Source organism: Hypanus sabinus, chromosome 15 (assembly GCF_030144855.1).
Source record: "Hypanus sabinus isolate sHypSab1 chromosome 15, sHypSab1.hap1, whole genome shotgun sequence".
Classification (NCBI taxonomy): Eukaryota; Metazoa; Chordata; class Chondrichthyes; order Myliobatiformes; family Dasyatidae; genus Hypanus; species Hypanus sabinus.
The window spans coordinates 85,984,916-86,009,708 of NC_082720.1; the positions used below are offsets into that span (position 1 = coordinate 85,984,916).

Consider the following 24,793-nt stretch of genomic DNA (forward strand, 5'->3'; position numbering starts at 1 on the left):
CTATACTTTCCTCCAATCACATTCAAATTATACCCCCTCGTACTCCAGGAGGAACTGCCCCAATCTGTTCAGTCTCTCCTTAAACACTAGAGATTCTGCAGATGCTGGAACTCCAGAGCATCATACACATAAAATGCTGGAGGAATTCCATGCACCCACCACTCTTTGTGTGAAAAAACAAACCTACCTCTGATATCCCCTGTACTTTTTTCTGGGAACCCTGAAGTTAGCTACGTCCACACCAGACTTTTACTGGAAGGCAGGCTCAGATTCAGATTAATTTATTTATCACGTGTACGTGGAAACACACAGAGAAATATGTCATTTATGTGTAACAACCAACACAAGCTTGAAGAAGAACTGAGTGCAACCTGTAAGTGTTGCCACACATCCCAGTGCCAACATAACATGTCCACAGTGTTTGGCAGAAGCAGAACAACAACGACAAAACCACAACCAGAAACACAAGGTTGTTATAGATGGCGACTTTAACTTTCCACATATTGACTGGGAATCCCACACTGTAAAAGGACTAGTTGAGATAGAGTCTGTCAAATGTGTTCAGGAAAGTTTCCTTCATCAGTACTTAGAAGTCCCAATGAGAGAGCGTGCGACACTGGATCTGCTGTTAGGGAATGAGACAGGGCAGGTGACAGAGAACACTTTGCATCTAGTGATCATGATACCATTAGTAAATTTGCAAAAAAGATAGGCCTGGTCCATGGGATGCGATTCCAAATTGGAAAAAGGCCAATTTTGATGGTATCAGAAAGGATCTGGCAAGTGTGGATTGGGACGGGCTGTTTTCTGGCAAAGGTGCAAAAGGCAGGCCTTCAAAAATGAAATTTTGAGAGTGCAAAGCTTGTATGTGTAATCAGAATAAAAGTTAAAGATAGCAGGTGTAGGAAACCTTACTTTTCAAAAGATATTGAGGCCCTGGTTAAGAAAAATAACAGGTGCATAGCAGGTACGTGTAGACAGATAGGAGCAAATGAGGTACTTGAATATAAGAAATGTAAGAGGTCACTTAAAAATGAAATCAGGGGGGCAAAAAGAAGGCACGAGTTTGACCTGGTAGACGAAGTGAAGGAGAATCCTAAGGGACTTTACTGATATATTAAGAGCAAAAGGATTGTAAGGTCAAAATTGGTCCTTTGGAAGATCAGAATTGTAATCTATGCATGGACTCAAAAGAGACGCGGGAGATCTCAAATAGATTTTTTGCATCTGTGTTTACACGGGAGATGGACACAGAGTCTACAGAAGTGAGGCAAAGCAGCAGTGAAGTACAGATTACGGAGGGTTTGCTGAGGGTGGATAAATCCCCAGGGCCTGACAAGGTTTTCCCTCAGACCTTGTGTGAGGCAAGTGCAGAGATTGCAGGGGCTGTAGCAGAGACGTTTAAAACATCCTTAGCGACAGATGAGGTATTGGCAGATTGGAGGATAGCTAATGTTAAGCTGTTAAAGAAAGGCTCTAAAAATAAACCAAGTAATTATAGGCAGGCGAACCTGACATCAGATGTGGGAAAGTTATTGGAAAGTATTTGGGTAGACATGGGCTGTTTGGGGATAATCAGCATGGCTTTGTGCATGTTAAGTCTTATCTAAACATTCTTATAGAGGTTTTTGAAGATGTTACCAGGGAAGTGCATGAAGCAAAGCGGTGGATGTTGTCTACATGGACTTTTTAGTAAGTCATTGATATGGTCCTGCATGGGAGGTTGATCGAGAAGGTTCAGTCACATGGCATTCAAGATCAGGTAGTAAATTGGTTTAGATATTAGTTTCGTGGGAGAAGCCAGAGAGCGGTAGTAGATGGTTGCCTCTCTGACTAGAGGCCTGTGGCTAGTGGTGTGTTGCAGGGATCAGTGCTGGGTCCTTTGTTGTTTGTCATCTATATCAATGATCTGGATTGTGATGTGGTTAAATGGATCAGCATATTTTGGAATGGCACCAAGAGTGGGGGTGCAGTGGAGAGTGAGGAAGACTGTCAGAGCTTGCAGTGGGGTCCAGACCAGCTGGAAAAGTGGGCTGAAAAATGCAGATTTAATGCAGACACCTGCATGGTTTGCACTTCAGGAGGACCAACCAGGGTAGATCTTACACAACGAATGGTAGGGCTTTGAGGAGCATGGTAGAACAATGGGATCTGGGACTACAAGTCCATAGTTCATTGAGAGTGGCGTCACAGGTAGATAGAGTTGTAAGGAAAGCTTTTGGCTCATTGGCCTCCATAAGTCAATGTATTATGTACAGAAGATGGGATGTTTGTTGAAGTTGAAATAAAGAGGTTGGTGAGATCTAATTTTGAGTACTGTGTGCAGTTCTGGTCACCTACCTACAGGAAAGATGTAAATAAGATTGAAAGAGTGCAGAGAAAACTTACAAGGATGTTGCTGGGACTGGAGAACCTGAGTTAAAGGGAAAGGTTCAATAGGTTAGGTCTTTATTCCATAGAACATTGAAGATTGGGGGGAGATTTGATAGAGATATACAAGATTATGAGGGGTATAAATAGAGTAAATGCAAGCAGGTTTTTTCCACTGAGGTTGGGTGGGTAGGTACATAGATGATAGAGGTATGGAGGGCTGTGGTTTGGGTGCAGGTCGATGGGAGTATGTAATTTAAATGGTTTTGACATGGAAGAAGGTCCAAATGGCCTGATTCTGTGCTGTATTTTTCCATCTCTTGACTCTTAACAGTTAATCAAGCTCCTTCCCCAACCTCCTAACCATTCACACACATTGGCAAGCCTTCAACCCAAGGATAGACATCCAGCCTGCAGTCCCTGGGCAGGACTTGCTGACCTTTGAACTCTGGACGCGCTGACCCAGGACCTTTCAGCCTTTTGTCTCAACCACTGGACTCACTGACTTGGTTCTTCAACCTTCCGATTTTGGTGTCCAGACTCGGGTTACCTGGCGATGGCAGAGTTATGTGACCCTGCCAACTCCAGCCATCAGTGTGAGCGGTCAGACACCTCCCTCCAACATGGGCAAGGTCAGGGTTCAAATCACAATCAGATTTATTATCACTGATTTCTACAACACTAAATTCGTTATTTTTTAGCAGCAGTAAAATCTATAGATTACAAAAATAAATTGTGGAAAAGTAAAGGAATAAAGAAACTATCAGTTACAAAAATAAATGAATAATATAAAAGAATTAATAACAAGATAGTGTTTATGGATTCATGGACCTGGCCCTTGTACCCACTCCCTGATGGTAGCAATGAGAAGCGGGAATGTCCTGGGTGATGGATGTCACCTTCCTGAGGCACTGCCTCTTGAAGATGTCCTCAGTGATGGGGAAGGTTGTGCCTGTGATGGAGCTGGCTGGGTCTGCAACCCTCCCTCTGCAGCCACTTGGGATCCTGTGCTTTGGGGCCTCCAGACTGGGCGGTTTTGCAACCTGACAGAATGCTTTCCACTGTCATCTGTAGAAATTAGTAGGATGACAAAAACTCGAATAATGACACATTTTACTGTATGTTTCCATGCACGTGTGATCGATCAGGAGTTCCCAACTTTTTTTATGCCATGGACCAATACCATTAAGCAAGGGGTTCGTGGATCCCAGGTTGGGAACCCTTGTGATAAATAAATCTGAAACTGAGTCGTTAGTGAGATACCTCTTATGCGCCCAGCTGGGCAGAGTTGTAGACAGTCCTCCTTCAGAATTTAATCAATGTGACCATGAGATATGATGTGTTCAAGACTGTTTAATGTCATTTCCAGTACACAAGTGTAAAGCAGAATGAAATAATTGTTATTCTGGATCTGATGCAGCACAAACAAACACACAGTAAGATAAAGAACACAAGAGTGAAAAAGAGTTGAATCAATCTACAGTACTGAGCAAAACTCTTAGGCACAAATATACAACTGGGGTGCCGAAGACTTTTGCACGGTACTGTAGTAATTTTAGGTATTGCACTGTACTGCTGCAAAAAAAACATTTCATAACATATCTGATTCTAATATGGATCTCTATTGTGGACTGAGAGTGGGAGGGGGGCAGGGAGAGGGGAATGATGGTCAGGAAAAGGGGAAGGGAGAGGGGAGGGAGCAGGAAGCACCAGAGAGACATTCTGTAGTGATCATTAAATCTATTGTTTGGAATCAAATGACCTTGCCTGGTGTCTCAGGGCTGGGTGTGTCTGCATTAGTGACCCCCCCCCACTACCCCATCTCACCCCTCCCGCCCCTGGCACTCCTGCTCTGCCTTCTGTCCCACACGACTGCCGTGGTACTCCACCCTTCCCGTTCCCAGAACCCTTTTCTCCCACCAGATTTACACACTTGCTCTCTGCTCCAAGCTGACAAATGCAGTACTGTACAAAAGTCTTGGTGTTATCTGCCTTACACAGCACTGTAAATACATAAGACAGGTGATATAGATCGGTTGTACGCCCATAAAATGATGTGAGGAACAGGAGGGTATGTACATAAGATGACTCCAATAGGAAATGATGAAGTACTGGTGGTGTGTAGGTGGGTAGATTTTAATAAATAAATTCTTTACGATTTAGTGAGGACTGATGGATTCATTGATGTATTTTGATTCCCACAGGGCGGCAGGGCCGGGTACCGGGGCAGTGTGAAGGCCTCCCAGAATTTTTCGGCCAATCAGGATGCAGAAATTCTCTACAACGCTATGAAAGGAATTGGTGAGGAAGCTCCTTCTCTCGTTAACTCCTGGCTCGGGCGGGTGGGGCTCAGAGAAAACCAGCACCTGCAAGTGTGGAGGGTACTCCGATTTCACCACCGCAGACTAGGAGCTGCAGATCGGTTCATCCACTACAGGCAAAATGGGCTAACATGCACAAAATGCTGGAGGAACTATGCAGACCAGGCAGCATCCATGGAAGGGAATTAACAGTCAACATCTCAGGCCGAGACCTTTCATCAAGACTGGAAAGGAAGGGGGAAGAAGACAGAATCAGGACATTCAGAGGGGAAGGAGAACCACAGTCAGGAGTTCATCTTATTGTATTAAATGCCTATTCAAGGATCTGATAACGGTGGGGTAGAAGCTGTCCTTGGGCCTGGTGGGACGTGCTTTCACTGATAACAGTGGGGTAGAAGCTGTCCTTGGGCCTGGTGGGACGTGCTCTCACTGATAACAGTGGGGTAGAAACTGTCCTTGGGCCTGGTGGGACGAGCTTTCACTGATAACAGTGGGGTAGAAGCTGTCCTTGGGCCTGGTGGGACATGCTTTCACTGATAACAGTGGGGTAGAAACTGTCCTTGGGCCTGGTGGGACGTGCTCTCACTGATAACAGTGGGGTAGAAGCTGTCCTTGGGCCTGGTGGGACGTGTTTTCACTGATAACAGTGGGGTAGAAGCTGTCCTTGGGCCTGGTGGGACGAGCTTTCACTGATAACAGTGGGGTAGAAGCTGTCCTTGGGCCTGGTAGGACGTGCTTTCACTGATAACAGTGGGGTAGAAACTGTCCTTGGGCCTGGTGGGACGTGCTTTCACTGATAACAGTGGGGTAGAAGCTGTCCTTGGGCCTGGTGGGACGTGCTCTCACTGATAACAGTGGGGTAGAAGCTGTCCTTGGGCCTGGTGGGACGTGCTTTCACTGATAACAGTGGGGTAGAAGTTGTCCTTGGGCCTGGTGGGACGTGCTTTCACTGATAACAGTGGGGGTAGAAGCTGTCCTTGGGTCTGGTGGGACGTGCTTTCACTGATAACAGTGGAGTAGAAGCTGTCCTTGGGCCTGGTGGAATGTGCTTTCACTGATAACAGTGGAGTAGAAGCTGTCCTTGGGCCTGGTGGAACGTGTTTTCACTGATAACAGTGGGGTAGAAGCTGTCCTTGGGCCTGGTGGGACGTGCTTTCACTGATAACAGTGGGGTAGAAGCCGTCCTTGTGCCTGGTGGGACGTGCTTTCACTGATAACAGTGGGGTAGAAGCCGTCCTTGGGCCTGGTGGGACGTGCTTTCACTGATAACAGTGGGGTAGAAGCTGTCCTTGGGCCTGGTGGGATGTGTTTTCACTGATAATAGTGGGGTAGAAACTGTCCTTGGGCCTGGTGGGACGTGCTTTCACTGATAACAGTGGGGTAGAAGCCGTCCTTGGGCCTGGTGGGACGTGCTTTCACTGATAACGGTGGGGTAGAAGCTGTCCTTGGGCCTTGTGGGACGTGCTCTCACTGATAACGGTGGGGTAGAAGCTGTCCTTGGGCCTGGTGGGACGTGCTTTCACTGATAACAGTGGGGTAGAAGCTGTCCTTGGGTCTGGTGGGATGTGCTTTCACTGATAACAGTGGAGTAGAAGCTGTCCTTGGGCCTGGTGGGACGTGCTTTCACTGATAACAGTGGAGTAGAAGCTGTCCTTGGGCCTGGTGGGACGTGCTTTCACTGATAACAGTGGGGTAGAAGCTGTCCTTGGGCCTGGTGGGACGTGCTTTCACTGATAACAGTGGGGTAGAAGCTGTCCTTGGGCCTGGTGGGACGTGCTTTCACTGATAACAGTGGAGTAGAAGCTGTCCTTGGGCCTGGTGGGATGTGCTTTCACTGATAACAGTGGAGTAGAAGCTGTCCTTGGGCCTGGTGGGACGTGCTTTCACTGATAACAGTGGGGTAGAAGCTGTCCTTGGGCCTGGTGGGACGTGCTTTCACTGATAACAGTGGGGTAGAAGCTGTCCTTGGGCCTGGTGGGATGTGCTTTCATTGATAACAGTGGGGTAGAAGCTGTCCTTGGGCCTGGTGGGATGAACTTTCACTGATAACAGTGGGGTAGAAACTGTCCTTGGGCCTGGTGGGACATGCTTTCACTGATAACAGTGGGGTAGAAGCTGTCCTTGGGCCTGGTGGGATGTGCTTTCACTGATAACAGTGGAGTAGAAACTGTACTTGGGCCTGGTGGGACGTGCTTTCACTGATAACAGTGGGGTAGAAGCTGTCCTTGGGTCTGGTGGGACGTGCTTTCACTGATAACAGTGGAGTAGAAGCTGTCCTTGGGCCTGGTGGAACGTGTTTTCACTGATAACAGTGGGGTAGAAGCTGTCCTTGGGCCTGGTGGGACGTGCTTTCACTGATAACAGTGGGGTAGAAGCCGTCCTTGTGCCTGGTGGGACGTGCTTTCACTGATAACAGTGGGGTAGAAGCCGTCCTTGGGCCTGGTGGGACGTGCTTTCACTGATAACAGTGGGGTAGAAGCTGTCCTTGGGCCTGGTGGGATGTGTTTTCACTGATAATAGTGGGGTAGAAGCTGTCCTTGGGCCTGGTGGGACGTGCTTTCACTGATAACAGTGGGGTAGAAGCCGTCCTTGGGCCTGGTGGGACGTGCTTTCACTGATAACGGTGGGGTAGAAGCTGTCCTTGGGCCTTGTGGGACGTGCTCTCACTGATAACGGTGGGCTAGAAGCTGTCCTTGGGCCTGGTGGGACGTGCTTTCACTGATAACAGTGGGGTAGAAGCTGTCCTTGGGTCTGGTGGGATGTGCTTTCACTGATAACAGTGGGGTAGAAGTTGTCCTTGGGCCTGGTGGGACGTGCTTTCACTGATAACAGTGGAGTAGAAGCTGTCCTTGGGCCTGGTGGGATGTGCTTTCACTGATAACAGTGGAGTAGAAGCTGTCCTTGGGCCTGGTGGGACGTGCTTTCACTGATAACAGTGGGGTAGAAGCTGTCCTTGGGCCTGGTGGGACGTGCTTTCACTGATAACAGTGGGGTAGAAGCTGTCCTTGGGCCTGGTGGGACGTGCTTTCACTGATAACAGTGGGGTAGAAGCTGTCCTTGGGCCTGGTGGGACGTGCTTTCACTGATAACAGTGGAGTAGAAGCTGTCCTTGGGCCTGGTGGGATGTGCTTTCACTGATAACAGTGGAGTAGAAGCTGTCCTTGGGCCTGGTGGGACGTGCTTTCACTGATAACAGTGGGGTAGAAGCTGTCCTTGGGCCTGGTGGGACGTGCTTTCACTGATAACAGTGGGGTAGAAGCTGTCCTTGGGCCTGGTGGGACGTGCTTTCACTGATAACAGTGGGGTAGAAGCTGTCCTTGGGCCTGGTGGGACGTGCTTTCACTGATAACAGTGGGGTAGAAGCTGTCCTTGGGTCTGGTGGGACGTGCTTTCACTGATAACAGTGGGGTAGAAGCTGTCCTTGGGCCTGGTGGGACGTGCTTTCAGGCTTTTGTATCTTCTGCCCGATGGGAGGTGAGGGGAGAAGAGAGAATTTCCGGGGTGGGTGGGGTCTTTGATTCTGCCGGCTGCTTTACTGAGACAGTGAGAAGTGTAGACAGAGTCCACGGAGGGGAGGCTGGTTTCTGAGAGTTATCTATGCCTCTCCCGGAAAGAATTTGTTTTGGTTGGTGCTTTACACCTCTGGTGAATAACATCATTTGGGTCACATCCAACACAGTCCGAGGATGTGCTAGAGGAAGCCCTTGAAAGTCACCACGCTTGTGTCCCAACGTAGAATGCTGCAACTGACTGTATTTGGTCTGTGGGAGGAATCCAGAGCACCCAGGGGAAACCCACATGGTCGCAGGAACGTGTAAACTCCTTACAGACAGTGGCAGGAGTTGCACTGTAATAGTTAGACTAACTGCTACTCTACTGACCACCCAAATTCTGTTTTATTTTGCTATAAATGCCTGCAAGACAATGAATCACAAGGCAGTACATGGTAACATATGTGTTCTTTGATAGCAAATTTAATTTGAACTTTGAACTTCTACTGCCCCTGTCTAAAGTCCCTTGTGCCTTCACAAGTCACCTCAGTATTTTCTCTACATTATTCCTGGGGTTTTGGAGATGGTACCATGCAGAATCAGGCCCAGGGTGACCTCACAAAGGGAGTGGATGAGCTGTCTCTGGTTGATAACTAGGCAGTCCCAAAGGGTGGTTCAAAATTTATTTATTTAGAGATACAGCACAGTAGAGACCCTTCTGGCCCAAAGAGCTGGATCCATCCAGTTGACCATGAACCTACTAACCGGTACGCCTTTGCGCTCTGGGAGGAAACTCGAACACCCGGAGGAAACCGGAGCACCCGGAGGAACCCACACGGTCACGAGGAGAACGTACAAATTGCTTAAAGACAGCAGTGGGAATTGAACCCAGGTCACTGGCACCGTAAAGCATTACTACACTATGGTGCCACCCCTAACTGGCTGAGTTGAGGGTGATAGAAGAGCAGGGATGGAAACGGTGGCTTCCTCAGCTGCAGTAACTGTATTATTCTTTCTGTTCTGAATACAGGCAGTGACAAGGAAACCATCATTGACCTTCTGACCTCCAGGTCAAATGCACAGCGGCAGCAGATCTACTCCAGCTACAAAACTCTCTACGGAAGGGTAACTTATCACCTTGTCTTCTCCAGAATGTTTAACACAAAGAATGTAGAACATTGCACACGGTACAGGCCCTCGGATGATGGAAGAGCATAGGTTATCAGAAGCATAGATACAGCCAACTCCTTTTCCCCAGGTTGGCCATAGACCATTACAGCACAGGACAATCCCTTTTGCCCATGAAGTTGTGATGACCTTTTAACCTACTCTCAGCTCAATCTCCTACATAGCCCTGTATTTTTCTATCATCCATTAGTCTGCCTCAGAGTCTCTTAATTGTCACTAATGTGTTTGCCTCTACCAGCACCCCTGGCAGCACATTGCACACACCCACCACCCTCTGTGTTTAAAAAAAAATCTCCTCGTGTTTGTCATTCCTGCAGGCTGGTGTCACCAAGGTACAATGTATCATTACCATTCCAGTAATTTTATAGAGCACTCCTTAGCCCCACTTGAAGTCATAGAACAGTATAGCAGGGTATCACGCCTTGCTTGTATCACGTTCTTAACTTATTCCAAGATCAAGCTGATCCAGAGGTTCCCAACCTTTTTTATGCCATGGATCTTACCATTGACTAAGGGGTCCAAGGACCACATGTTGGGAACCCCTGATCTAATCCCACCCTGCCCCCACACTTGGCTAAATCCCATGGACATACACCCCCCCCCCCATACCTGGCTAAATCTCATGGACGTTCACCCCACCTCCCCCCACACTCAGCTAAATCCCATGGACATAATCCCAGCCTATCCCATGTGTCTTGACCCCTCCTCACTCTGCTAAATCCCATGGGTATACACCCCCCACCCCCCCACACCTGGCTAAATCCCTTGGGTATATACCCAGCCTATCCAACTTTTCCCACATTGGGATGTTTAAGGCCGTAAGATACAGGAGAAGAATTCGGCCCATTGAGTCTGTTCCACCAGACCAACACATTTGATATATTTTCGCTCTCAACCCCATTCTCCTGACTTCTCCTCGTAATCTTTGAGATCGTCACTAATCAAGAGCCCCTCAACCTCCACATTAAATATACCCAATGACTTGGCCTCCACAGCTGTCCATGGCAATGAATCCCACAGATTCACCAGCCTCTGGCTAAAGAAATTTCTCCTCATCTTTGTTCTAAATGGACATCCCTCTATTCTGAGGCTGTGCTTTCTGGTCCTAGACTCTCCCACCATCGAAAACATCCTCTCCACATCCACTCAGGCCTTTCACCATTTGATGTTTCAATAAGCTCACCCTTAATTTTTTTTTTAACTCCAGTGAGTACAGGCCCAGAGCCATCAAACTCTCATTCCTGGAATCATTCTCGTGAACCTCCTCTGGACCCCTGCATCCCCCCCGCCCCTCCCCCCATGATGCTAGAACATCTTTCTGTAGGTACGGGATCCAAAAGTATTCACAATAATTAATCCCTATTCTCCTGCCTTCCCCCCCCCCCCCCCCCCACCAATGAGCTTTGACACCACTACTGATCAAGAACTTATCAACCTCGGCTTTTTATATACCTAATGACATCCTCTGGAGCCATCTCCGGCAAGAATTCCACAGTTTCACCACCCTCTGGCTTCAAGAAATTATGAGAAGCTCTAGATGGGCCAAAAGATTAAGTAAGACAAAAGAAGGTCTAATTTAATTTGTTAGGGACATCTAGGTAAGTAAGCCATGGTGACGCTACGGTAGACATCTGGGGCTTGTCCCCAGAACCCAGGAAGTCTTCAACATTATGGTCAATTGGAGTTTCCAAGACTGAAGTTGATGACTTGATAAGGCATTGGTCAGACTACTTTTGGAATTTTGGGTCCCAATCTAATGAAAGTTTGACTGTCCCTGGAGAGGTACCAGAGGAGCTTTATAAGAATTATCCCAGGGGAAAGGGTTAATGTATGAGCAGTGTTTGATGTTTCAGGGTTTGTTCTCACTGGAGTTCAGAAGGATGAGGGGGATCTCTAAAACCTACCAAGTAATGGATAGAATGGATGTGGAGAGGATGTTTCTTCTGCTGGGTGAGTCTGGGACTGGAAGGCACAGCCTCAGAATAGAGGGATGTTCATTTAGAACAGAGATGAGGAGAAGTTTCTTTAGCCAGAGAGTGGTGAATGTGTGGAAATGATAGCAATGTACAGCTGTGGAGGATAAGTCATTGGGTATATTTAAAGGGGAAATTGGTGGGTTCTTCATCGATAAGGAATTAAGGGTTACGAGAAGGAAGGAGAATGGGGTTGAAAATAAATTTGCTCGTTGTGATTTTGGTAATTGTATGAAGAAATGGAAGGGTGGGTTAGTGATTTGCAGGTGACACGAAATTTGCTGTGGATAGTGTAGAAGGTTGTCGTGGGTCACAACAGGATGCAGAGCTGGGTGGAGGAGTGGCAAATGGAGTTCAGTCTGGAAAAGTGAAGTGATTCACTTTGGAAGGTCAAGCTTAAAGACAGAGTGTAGGGTTAATGGCAGGGTTCTTCACAGTGTGGAGGGACAGAGAGATTTTGAGATCAAAATCCATAAATTCCACAAAGCTGCTGTACAAGTTGAAAGGGTGGTTAAGAAGGTGATTGGTGTGTTGGCTTTCATTAGTCATAGATTGAGTTAAAGAGCCGTGAAGTAATGTTGCACCTCCATAAAACCCTGGTTAGACCACACTTGGAATATTGCGTTCCATTCTGGTCGCTTCACTATAGGAAGGATGTGGGAGCTTTCGAGAGAGTACAGAGGAGATTTACCAGATGCTGCCTGGATTAAAGAGCATGTCTTATGAGGACAGGTTGAGTGAGTTAGAGCTTTCATCTTTGGAGAGAAGGAGGATGAGAGGTGACAGACAGAGGTGTACAAGATGCTAAGAGGAATAGATTGAGTGGACAGTCAGAGACTTTTTCCCAGGGTGGAAATGGCTAATACGAGGGGAAATAGTTTTAAGATGATTAGAGGAATGTTTAGGGGAGATATCTGAGGTCGGATTTTATACACAGACTGACAGGTGTGTGGAGCATGCTGTCTGGGGTGGAGGTAGGGGCAGATACATTAGGGACATTTAAGAAACAATTGTATAGGCACATGGATGATAGAACTGTGGAGGGCTGTGTGGGAGGGAGGGTTAGATTGAATTCTACAACATTGTGAGCCGAGAAGCCTGTACTCTTCCATGTTCGGTATTGTGATGGAACGACAGAGCAGACTCAATGGGCTGAATGGCATAATTCTTACTCCTGGCCTTATTACTGTGAAGAACACTGGGGGTGGTGGAGAACCTAAGGCCACTTCTCCTTGGTTGAGGGTTTTGAACCACGCGTGTCTCTGTTACGATCTTTCTGTTACAGGATCTGATCGATGATCTGAAGTATGAGCTGACAGGGAAGTTTGAGAGGCTCATCGTGGGGCTCATGAAGACACCAGCCGAGTATGATGCCAAGGAGCTGAAGGACGCCATCAAGGTACAGTGACATGATTGCATGCTTGGCAATTCTAGTCCAGGGCTCCTCGGTAAGATGTAACGCCTCTTCATCAGAGGAAGTTTGTCTGAGAATCACGGACACTTTTCATCAAAAATCCTACAGTTACTTAGGAGGAAAATAATAATTATCTGCTTAGGAACAGGTAGCATCCACGGAAATGAACGAACAGTCGACATTTTTGGCTGAGACCCTTCTTCAGGAGGGGGGAAGCAGCTGGAATAAGAAGGTTGGGGGAGAGAGGAAAGAGTACAAGCTGGCAAATGAGGGGGTGGGTGGGGAGGGGAGATGAAGTGAGGTGTTGGGAGGTTATAGGTGATGGGGAAGATGGGAGGCTGGCAGGTGATGAGTGGATCCAGATGACTGGGGGTGATCGGCAGATGGAGGAGGGGAGAGTGGGAATAGTGACAGAGCCTGGGAGGTGAGAGGTGAAGATGGCAAAGAGCTGTAGATAGTCGGGTCAGATCAGAGAGGAAGGTGCAGCATGGAGCCAAGAGAGGGAGTTGGGGGGGGGCAGTTAGGACTAGTGTGGGGGGGGCCACTGGGATGAGAGGGTGGTGGAGGGTAAAGAAATGGGGTGATGTGGGCAGGGGTGAGTGAATTGGGAGGAGAGAGAAATGGGACAAAAGGGGAGCATATTACTGGAAGTTGGAGAATTCGTTGTTCATGCAGTCAGATTGTAAGTGATCTTCTGGTTTGAGTTTGGCCTCAACCTCACTTCCAAATCCTGGCACCAACGTTCCCCTCTCAAATAGCCTCAGATCAGCTTCAGAACAACTTCAGTGCACTACATGCACTGTGTATTAGTATTTTATTAACCTTTTTGTGGTAACATTTTGTTTGATGTGCTGTGATGGAATGTGGCTTTCTCTTTGCCACTCTCCCATGAAGCTGTGACTGGTGAAGCACCCGGACAATATTTATTGCATACACAATCTCTCCCATCTCAACCACTGAACCTTGCAACTCCTCTAGAGTTGTCATAGGTCTCCTGATGACCTCTCTCACTGGTCCCCTTCTTGCAGGGTCACTCAGTTTTTGAGGACGGCCTGCTCCAGGTAGATTTACAGCTGTGCCATATTCTTTCCATTTCTTGATGATTGACTTAATTGTACTCCAAGGAATATCCAGTGACTTGGAAATTTTCTTGAATGTAATTTGATGTGTCATATTGAAGGGGGTGAATACTTATGCAATCAATTATTTTGTGTTTTATATTTATAATTAGTTTAGATCACTTTGTAGAGATTGGTTTTCACTTTGACACAGAAGTCTTTTTCTGTTGATCAGTGTCAAAAAAAGCCAAATTAAATCCACTGTGATTCAATGTTGTAAAACATGAAAACTTCTGGGGGGTGTGGGAATGGATACTTTTTCGAGACACTGTAGGTACAGTCAGATGGCAATAAATTTCATCTTAAACTTGAATTTGAGATTGTCTATTTGATACTCAAAAAGAGGTGGAGGGGATTGTTTGGGAATTGAACCTGAGGTGACGTGGTTTGAAAAATCTGCCTAAAGATAGATAAAGATACAGAGTCAGGACAGAGCGATGTCCAGTCAGAACAGAGATCAGGAGGAATTACTTAGCCCAGAGGGTGGTGAATCTGGAATTCAATGGCATAGGCGGCTGTAGAGGCCAAGTCACTGGGTATATTTAAAGCAGAGGTTGATAGGTTCTTGATTAGTCAGGGTGTCAAAGGCTACGGGGAGAAGCAGGAGAATGGGATTGATAGGGAACTGGATCAGATATGATGAAATGGCAGAGCAGTCTTGATGGGTCAAATGGCCCAATTCTGTTCCTACGTCTTGGTAAAGATTAGCTTTATTTGTGACGTATATGAAAACCTACAGTAAAATGCGCTCTGCATCAATGATCTACAAAGTCCGAGGATGTGTTGAGAACAGCCTGCAAGTGTCACTATACTTCTGGTGCCTGTGTAGCATGCCCACAACTCACTAACCCCAACTCGTACATCTTTGGACTGGGTGAAGAAATCGGAACACCCGGAGGAAACCCACAGAGTTTCAGGGAGAATTTAGAAACTCCTTTCCCTGATGACTGTGTGGTGAACTACATATACCTGTCTGGACACACCCCTCTGCTGACTGCTCCTGTGGCTCCTCCCACAGACCCCTGTATAAAGGCGATTGGAGGCACTGCTCCCCCCTCAGTCTCCGAGATGCCGTGCTCTGTTTGGCTGCTAATAAAAGCCTATCGTTCACCTCCTGTCTCCGAGAACTATTGATGGTGCATCAGACTAGCATTATAAAGCACTGTGCTACCATCCTGGCCTCATTTTAGATGCCTCATTTCTCCCTCCCTTTGTAGGGTCTGGGAACGGATGAGAAGTGTGTGATTGAAGTTCTTGCATCCAGGAACAATAAACAGATTCATGCATTGACCAGCGCCTACAAGGAAGGTGAGGTGAACGCTCGAGTGATGTAATCTAGGTTGTGGACTGCTGGTGATTCGGGTACCACTGACCCAGGTTGTCACCGCCTGCTGATCACCACCTTGTGCCTGCTGACCCAAAGGTCAAACCTGTGATCGGCATGTCTGGCAGGGGCGGGGGAGGTGGGTGTGTGGGGGGGAAGGAAAGGTGGGTGTGTAAGGGAGAGGGAGGTGGTAGGTGTGTGGGCGGGGAGGGAGGTGGGTGTGTGGGGAAGAGGGAGGTGGTGGTGGGTATGAGTGGGAGAGGGAGGTTGTGGGTGTGTGGTAGAGAGAGTGGTGGGTGTGTGGGGGGGAAGGAGAGGTGGGTGTGTAAGGGAGAGGGAGGTGGTGGGTGTGTGGGGGGGGGAGGGAGGTGGGTGTGTGGGGAAGAGGGAGGTGGTGGTGGGTGTGAGTGGGAGAGGGAGGTGGTGGGTGTGAGGGGGAGAGGGAGGAGGTGGTGGGTGTGAGGGGGAGAGGGAGGAGGTGGTGGGTGTGAGTGGGAGAGGGAGGAGGTGGTGGGTGTGTAAGGGAGAGGGAGGTGGTGGGTGTGAGGGGGAGAGGGAGGTGGTGGGTGTGAGGGGGAGAGGGAGGTGGTGGTGGGTGTGAGTGGGAGAGGGAGGTGGTGGGTGTAAGGGGGAGAGGGAGGTGGTGGTGGGTGTGAGGGGGAGAGGGAGGAGGTGGTGGGTGTGTAAGGGAGAGGGAGGTGGTGGGTGTGAGGGGGAGGGGAGGAGGTGGTGGGTGTGAGGGGGAGAGGGAGGTGGGTGTGTGAGGGAGAGAGAGGTGGGTGTGTGCGGAAGAGGGAGGTGGTGGTGGGTGTGGGGAGAGGGAGGAGGTGGGTGTGTGGGGGAGAGAGAGGTGGGTGTGTGGGGGAGAGAGAGGTGGGTGTGTGGGGGAGAGAGAGGTGGGTGTGTGGGGGAGAGAGAGGTGGGTGTGTGGGGGAGAGAGAGGTGGGTGTGTGCGGAAGAGGGAGGAGGTGGTGGGTGTGAGGGGGAGGGGAGGAGGTGGGTGTGCGGGAGAGGGAGGTGGTGGGTGTGTAAGGGAGAGGGAGGTGCTGGTGGGTGTGAGGGGGAGGGGAGGAGGTGGTGAATGTGTAAGGGAGAGGGGGGTGGTGGGTGTGAGGGGGTGAGGGAGGAGGTGGGTGTGTGGAGGAGTGAGTGGTGGGTGTGTAAGGGAGAGGGAGGAGATGGTGGGTGTGTAAGGGAGAGGGAGGTGGTGGGTGTGAGGGGGAGAGGGGGGTGGTGGGTGTGAGGGGGAGAGGGAGGAGGTGGTGGGTGTGAGGGGGAGAGGGAGGAGGTGGTGGGTGTGTAAGGGAGAGGGAGGTGGTGGGTGTGAGGGGGAGGGGAGGAGGTGGTGGGTGTGAGGGGGAGAGGGAGGTGGGTGTGTGAGGGAGAGAGAGGTGGGTATGTGCAGAAGAGGGAGGTGGTGGTGGGTGTGGGGAGAGGGAGGAGGTGGGTGTGTGGGGGAGAGAGAGGTGGGTGTGTGGGGGAGAGAGAGGTGGGTGTGTGGGGGAGAGAGAGGTGGGTGTGTGCGGAAGAGGGAGGAGGTGGTGGGTGTGAGGGGGAGGGGAGGAGGTGGGTGTGCGGGAGAGGGAGGTGGTGGGTGTGTAAGGGAGAGGGAGGTGCTGGTGGGTGTGAGGGGGAGGGGAGGAGGTGGTGAATGTGTAAGGGAGAGGGGGGTGGTGGGTGTGAGGGGGTGAGGGAGGAGGTGGGTGTGTGGAGGAGTGAGTGGTGGGTGTGTAAGGGAGAGGGAGGAGATGGTGGGTGTGTAAGGGAGAGGGAGGTGGTGGGTGTGAGGGGGAGAGGGGGGTGGTGGGTGTGAGGGGGAGAGGGAGGAGGTGGTGGGTGTGAGGGGGAGAGGGAGGAGGTGGGTGTGTAAGGGAGAGGGGGGTGGTGGGTGTGTGGGGGAGAGAGAGGTGGGTGTGTGCGGAAGAGGGAGGTGATGGTGGGTGTGGGGAGAGGGAGGAGGTGGGGAGATGGTGGGAGAGTGAGGTGAGGAAGGAGAGGTGCGGAGAGGGAGGAGAGGATTCGGAGTGGCAGGCGTTCAGGAGCCAGGAGGGGGTGGCAGGTCGCCCTCCGTTGCCTCTGACAGCATTGTATCCTCTCCTGCACAGTGTACGAATCTGATCTGGAAGCTGATATTGTCGGAGACACATCTGGACACTTTAAGAAGATGTTGGTGGTGCTTCTGCAGGTACATGTTCTGCCGATGGAACTGTGTAGAAAAATATTACTCTGCCCCATCCTCTGTGAACTTGTGCATGAGGAGTGATGATGGAATCTGACTTGATAATGCATGAGGTCACATTGGTGTTGTGTTGCTAACTCTTGCCCATTTTGGTACAATGAGGTAAATTCATGGTAGGACAGTCGCCTCTTGAATGAACAGGTAATTGCCCAACCTTCTCTTCACAGTTTACAAGAAAGACTGAAAGAGTGCAGAGGAAATTTACAAAGATATTTCCGGGACTTGAGAGGTTGGAGGAGAGGAAGTCATCTGGATAGGACCTTACTCCCTGCAATGTAGAAAACCGAGTGGAGATTTGATAGAGATGTACAAAATTACGTGGTGTATAGATCGGGTAAATGCAAGCAGGCCCCCACTGAGGTTGGGTGGGACTAGAACCAGGGGTCATGGGTTAAGGGTGAAATGTTTAAGGCCAACGTGAGGGCAGTGCAAATGTGGAACGAACTCCCTTTGGAAGTGTTGGATGTGAGTTTGATTTCAATATTACAGAGACACTTGGTTAGGTACATGGATGGGAAGGGTATGGACAGCTCTGGTCCGAGTACAGGTCAATGGAGTGTTACGAACTCGTGACATATGACAGTGGAGCCCTTGTCACGTGACTGGGGTTGAAGCTGTACTGGACTTGAGGTGATGGTCTTGTGATGATGGAATGACGTCATTTTCCCGCCAGTAGAGATCATGTGATGGGTTTTTTTTACAGGTTATAGAAGGTAGACCCCACCCTGTGAGGAGGGGCAGTTCGTGGCTGGATTTGCCAGGTTGACTTCATGCCACTGCGTGTTTTAAGTGATGACGCAGTTTAGTTGAAGGATGAAGTTTTTATTTAATGCCTAAAGTTTAAAAGGTCATTGCCAGCAGGTTCTTTACGATTCTGCTAGTTCGAGGAAATTAGTGGAGAGTGAAGATTGGAAGTTCGGAAGTTAAAGATTGAGGAGAATCGCTTTCTACGGTGAAACGGGGGCGACCTTTGTTTGATCCTTATTTGGAAGGATTTCATTGACTATCTTCGTGTTAATCCCTGGGTTTACCAGAAAGGATTGAGGATAGTGAGGAAGGAAAGGTCAGTGCCTTTAAGCCGTTCTGTTTTGTAAATTCTTCGTGGGAAGTTCGACGTCAGGGATCGGAGCCAAGCGACGTGAAAGAGAACCTAAATCGTCTTATAAAGTCTCTCCTTTTAAATGGACCGTGAGCATATCGAACTTTTGGCAATACCACTTTAAAGAACTGTTTTTGCAATATCACTTTAAGAACTGTTTTAAGCTGCCGCACCGCAGCTGTTTCCGGTTATGGTAGTGTTTGTTTACTTTTTGGGGGGTTTGTTTTCGGTGTTTAATAAACGTGTTGTTTGTTATAAGAAACCCTTGCCGAACTCATATATTCATTGTTGCCTGAATACGTAACATTAAATATGGGGGCTCGTCCGGGATTGAATCATTTGAGTTTAAATGCTTGCTAACTTTTAAATCGGTGTTTTGGAAACGGGGATTACTCGGTTCTTTTGTTTGGCTTGTTGTGGTATTCGGCAGCAATGGATATTGATGAGTTTCTGGCTTCGCCAGCTGCAGAGGTGTTGGCGAAGGTGAAAAAAACTGAGGTGTTTGAGATAGCTTTTAATTGCAACTTAATGGTATTTTGCAGACTACATCTAAGGCTGTAATACAGAGAAAAATAGCGTCACACTATGTGGTCTCGGGTGTTTTTGATGAATCGATTTTAGAGTCGTTTCAAATAAGTAATCTGGAGATGCAGTTGCAAATCGAACAAATGAAATTGGAGAGGTGTAAATTGGAGGCGGAACAAAAGCAGAGAGAATTTGCATATGCAATGAAGGAATTAAGGTCTGGAAATCAGTCTTCTGGTTCTAAAAGAACGTTTGTTGCTAGTCATGAAATTAAATTGGTCCCTCCATTTAGTGAAACAGAAGTGGAAAGGTATTTTCAACATTTTGAAACTATTGCTCGGATGTCAGAGTGGCCGAAAGATAAATGGTCAGTGTTGTTACAGAGTGTAATTAAAGGCAAAGCACGACAAGTTTACACAGCTTTAACAGCTGCGCAAGCAATTGATTATGATATTGTAAAGAGGCATATCTTAAACGCATATGAGTTAGTCCCAGAAGCATATAGGGAAAGATTCAGAAGTTTGAAAAAGTCTGTGGAAAAAACTTATGTGGAATTTGCCTATGATAAAGCTATGTGTTTTGAGAGATGGGTTTCTTCTAAAAATGTAAATGGGGACTATGATACATTGAGAGAGCTGATTTTAATGGAGGAATTTAAAAGAAGCATTCCTGTTGAAGTAAGGACCTACTTAAATGAGAAGGATACTGATAAATTGCAGGACTGTGCTAGATTAGCTGATGAGTATGTTTTAATCCATAAGAATAAATTTCCTCAGGGCAGAAATTTTAAGAGGAAAAATAACATGGAGACTCCAGGTAAATCTGAAATTAAATCAGAGAAAGTTGATGAGAAAGGAAAGCCTGTGAAGGAAAGACAGTTTGTAACTATTGTAAGAAGCCTGGCCATGTAATAGCTAACTGTTTCAAATTGAAAAAGAAAGAGAAGGAAGCAGTTCCAGATGCTTGTGTGCAACATACTGAAGCACCTGTAAAGTTACAGGGTTTGATAAACACAAATGAGACTTTGTTAGAGTCTGACCAAGTTAGAAACGGATATGATCATTTTATAACTGAAGGGTTTGTATCCTTAAAAGAAGGATCTACTCTGGTGCCAATATAAATCCTTAGGGATACTGGTGCTTCTCAGTCACTGATGTTAGACAGTGCGTTGAAGTTTAATGAAGAGTCTGATACTGGTGAGGTAAATTACATAAGAGGTGTTGGAAGTGATTTTATGCCCGTACATTTACATAAAGTGAATTTAAAGTCAGGGTTAGTTCCAGGATTTGTTAAAGTAGGATTACAGCCTAGCTTACCTGTGAAGGGTATTTCTTTATTATTAGGCAATGACTTGGCAGGTGGACAAGTTTTTCCTGAAGTGCATTTGACAATGGAGTCAGAGGAACCAGAGTTGAATTCTAACACAGATTCTTCCTGTGTTGTGACTAGAGCTATGGCTAAAAAGATTGATGCGCAGAATGAGGTTGTTACTCAGGACTGTTCAACTCAGGATTCAAGTTTTGAGGATGTGTCAGAGACTTTCTTATCTTTGTTGTTCGAACAAGATTCTGGGAGTAAGTCTGACTATAAAGATTTATCTTTGTCTCGGAAGGAGATGATTGCAGAGCAGAATAGAGACTCTGAGATTATAAAATTAAGAGAGCAGGTTTTACTAGATAGTGAAATTGATAAGGTGCCAGTAGGATATTACTTGGAAAAAGGAGTGTTGATGAGGAAGTGGAGATCGCCTACAATTCCTGCAAGTGAGGATTGGAATGTTGTTTACCAGGTAGTTGTTCCGAAAATTTATCGAAATGAGATTTTGACTTTAGCTCATAGTGTGCCTTTAGGTGGACATCAAGGGGTAAGGAAAACTGTGGACAAGATTTTAAAACATTTTTACTGGCCTGGTCTAAGAAAAGATGTGGCGATGTTTTGTAAAACGTGCCATACTTGTCAAATTGTGGGTAAACCAAATCAGGTTACACCAGTAGCTCCATTACAACCTATCCCAGCATTTGGTGAACCATTTTCTAAAGTTATTGTAGATTGTGTTGGTCCATTACCAAAGACAAAAACTGGTTATCAGTATTTGTTGACTATCATGTGTACTTCGTCTAGGTTTCCAGAGGCAGTACCACTTAGGAATATAAAAGCTAAGACTGTGACAAAGGCCCTTATAAATTTTTTTACTTATTTTGGATTACCTAAGGAGATACAAACTGATCAAGGCAGTAATTTTATGTCTGGATTGTTTCAACAGATAGTTTATAAATTGGGAGCTAAGCAAATCACTTCATCTGCATAACATCCGGAATCGCAGGGTGCCTTGGAGAGGTTTCATTCTACCCTCAAGAATATGATTAGGACATTTTGTGTGGAAAATGAATGTGACTGGAATGAGGGTATAAACTTACTTTTATTTGCAGTAAGGGAATCGGTACAGGAATCTTTAGGTTTTAGTCCATTTGAACTTGTGTTTGGGCATAGAGTTAGAGGACCTTTAGCTTTATTGAAAGAACAGTGGATTAGTAAGGAAGTACACACTAATTTGTTGGACTATGTTTTGAAATTTAAGGACAGGTTACATAAAGCTTGTAGCTTAGCTAAGGAAAATTTAAAGTTGGCTCAGGAGAAAATGAAGACTTGGTATGATAAAGAAGCTAGGATGAGGATGTTTAAGCCTGGAGATAAGGTGTTGGTTCTTTTCCCAGTGCAGACAAATCCTTTACAAGCTAGATCTCATGGTCCTTATGAAATTGTGTCTAAAATCAATGATGTGGATTATGTGGTAAAAACTCCAGATCATAGAAGGTCAACACAACTTTGCCATATAAATATGTTAAAACCATATTTTGAGAAACAATCTGATACTGTGACTGTTGTGGTTAGTGAGAGTGAGTCTGATTTAACTAGGAACATGATAGATGATTCATCTGACTTTCATTCTAAATCCAACATTGTTTCTGTTAGGTTACCAAATTCAACCATTCTGGAAAATATTGATGAAAAATTAGCACATTTACAGTTAGAGCAGAGACAACAGATGAAGGAGTTGATTTTTAAATATAAGGAGTTGTTTACAGATGTTCCAAGAAGGACTACTATAGCTTCACATGATGTAGATGTTGGGGATGCCAAACCTATTAAACAACATCCATATAGGATGAACATGGAAAAATGTGAACTTGCTGAGAAAGAAATTGAATATATGTTAGAGAATAATATCATTAGACATTCAAACTCGAATTGGAGTTCACCCTGTGTTATGGTGCCAAAGCCAGATGGTAGTATTAGGTTTTGTACGGATTATAGGAAGGTGAATGCTGTAACGAAAACAGATGCATATCCAATTCCTAGAGTAGATGATTGTGTAGATAAGGTTGGAAAAGCAAAGTTCCTTACAAAGATTGATTTATTGAAAGGGTATTGGTGTGTTCCATTAACGGACAGAGGTAGAGAGATTTCTGCATTTGAAACTCCATCTGGGTTATATGAGTATAATGTTCTTCCATTTGGGATGAAGAATGCCCCAGGTACTTTCCAGAGGATGATTAACTTTGTGATTCAGGGATTGAAAGATACTGATGCTTATATTGATGATTTAGTGACAGGAAATGATACTTGGGAAGCACACATTATTGCGATGGAGAAATTGTTTGAGAGGCTTTCAAAAGCTAACTTAACTATTAATTTAGCTAAGAGTGAATTTGGACATGCCACTGTGACTTACCTTGGTTATGTTGTGGGTCAAGGTAAGGTAGCTCCTGTTCAGGCAAAAGTTCAGGCAATTTTAGAGATTGCCACTCCAACGGGGAAAAAGACTCTCAGAAGGTTTTTGGGAATGGTAGGATATTATCGGAAATTTTGTAAGAATTTTGCTAATGTTGCCCTTCCATTAACTAACCTTCTGCGGAAGAATGAGAAGTTTGTATGGATGGTGCCTTGTCAAGAAGCATTTGAAAAATTGAAAACAATGATATGTCAACAACCTGTGCTTAAGGCACCTGACTTTGGAAAACCTTTTTCATTGGCTGTGGATGCTAGTGATGAGGCTACGGGAGCAGTATTAATGCAAAGGAATGAGGGTGATGAGGTTGATCATCCAGTAGCTTACTTTTCTAAGAAATTTAATAAGCATCAAAGAAATTATTCGACAATAGAGAAAGAATTGTTATCTCTTGTTTTAGCTTTGGAATATTTTGAGGTATATGTTAGTACAACTCAAAAACCACTTATTGTTTACACTGATCATAATCCGTTAGTTTTTATGAGTAAGATGAAAAACAAAAACAGAAGATTATTAAATTGGAGTTTGATGTTACAAGAGTACAATATTGTGATAACTCATTAAAGGTAAAGATAATGTGGTTGCTGATTGTTTATCTCGATGTTGAATGTACACTAATTTTTTTTAATGGAGTGGTTTTTTTTCAATTGTAACACTCCTACTGTATTGTGAGTTATAAGCTATACCTTTGTTTTTCTTGTAAGCAATTGTTAAAATTTTTTGTTCTTGTCAGACCAAAAATGTTTTTTTGGAGGGAGGTGTTACGTACTCGTGACACATGACAGTGGAGCCCTTGTCACGTGACTGGGGTTGAAGCTGTACTGGACTTGAGGTGATGGTCTTGTGATGGTAGAATGACGTCATTTTCCCGCCAGTAGAGATCATGTGACAGGTTTTTTTTACAGGTTATAAAAGGTAGACCCCACCCTGTGAGGAGGGGCAATTCGTGGCTGGGTTTGCCAGGTTGACTTCATGCCACTGCGTGTTTGAAGTGATGACGCAGTTTAGTTGAAGGATGAAGTTTTTATTTAATGCCTAAAGTTTAAAAGGTCATTGCCAGCAGGTTCTTTACGATTCTGCTAGTTCGAGGAAATTAGTGGAGAGTGAAGATTGGAAGTTCGGAAGTTAAAGATTGAGGAGAATCGCTTTCTACGGTGAAACGGGGGCGACCTTTGTTTGATCCTTATTTGGAAGGATTTCGTTGACTATTCTCGTGTTAATCCCTGGGTTTACCAGAAAGGATTGAGGATAGTGAGGAAGGAAAGGTCAGTGCCTTTAAGCCGTTCTGTTTCGTAAATTCTTCGTGGGAAGTTCGACGTTGGGGATCAAAGCCAAGCGACGTGAAAGAGAACCTAAATCGTCTTATAAAGTCTCTCCTTTTAAATGGACCGTGAGCATATCGAACTTTTGGCAATACCACTTTAAAGAACTGTTTTTGCAATATCGCTTTAAGAACTGTTTTAAGCTGCCGCACCGAAGCTGTTTCCGGTTACGGTAGTGTTTGTTTACTTTTTGGGGGGTTTGTTTTCGGTGTTTAATAAACGTGTTGTTTGTTATAAGAAACCCTTGCCGAACTCATGTATTCATTGTTGCCTGAATATGTAACAGGAGCTAGGCAGAATAACAGATCCATATGGATTAGATGGGCAGAAGGGCCTATTTCTGGGCTGTTGTCAGGAAAGGAGGGCAATGCTGATGTTATTGTTGTCTGTAATTAACTGTTGTGGTCATGGAGTCATAGAGCATGGAAACAGGCCATGTGGCCTATTGTAGCCGTACTGACCCAAGAGCACCTATCAGCATTCATCCCATCTTCCACTTGGACCATTGCCTACTGTGCTTGGACAATTCCAGTGTTTACCTTGATGGTTTAGTGCAAATGGATTAATCTAATGATGGGTTTGTGTTATGATAGGTTAATGTAATGACAGGATAGGGTTG

General features: G+C 46.2%; 1 protein-coding gene across 3 annotated transcripts in view; it reads left to right on the forward strand.

Moving 5' to 3' along the window:
- Nucleotides 1-24,793, forward strand: part of anxa6 (annexin A6) — a 143,743-nt gene that overhangs the window by 15,546 nt on the left and 103,404 nt on the right. For all 3 annotated transcript variants that reach the window (XM_059990661.1, XM_059990662.1, XM_059990663.1), the window contains 5 exons: nucleotides 4,575-4,671; nucleotides 9,213-9,307; nucleotides 12,629-12,742; nucleotides 15,093-15,183; nucleotides 17,305-17,384. In XM_059990661.1, the coding sequence (XP_059846644.1) occupies nucleotides 4,575-4,671; nucleotides 9,213-9,307; nucleotides 12,629-12,742; nucleotides 15,093-15,183; nucleotides 17,305-17,384 (477 nt within the window). The remainder of the gene's footprint in view (nucleotides 1-4,574; nucleotides 4,672-9,212; nucleotides 9,308-12,628; nucleotides 12,743-15,092; nucleotides 15,184-17,304; nucleotides 17,385-24,793) is intronic.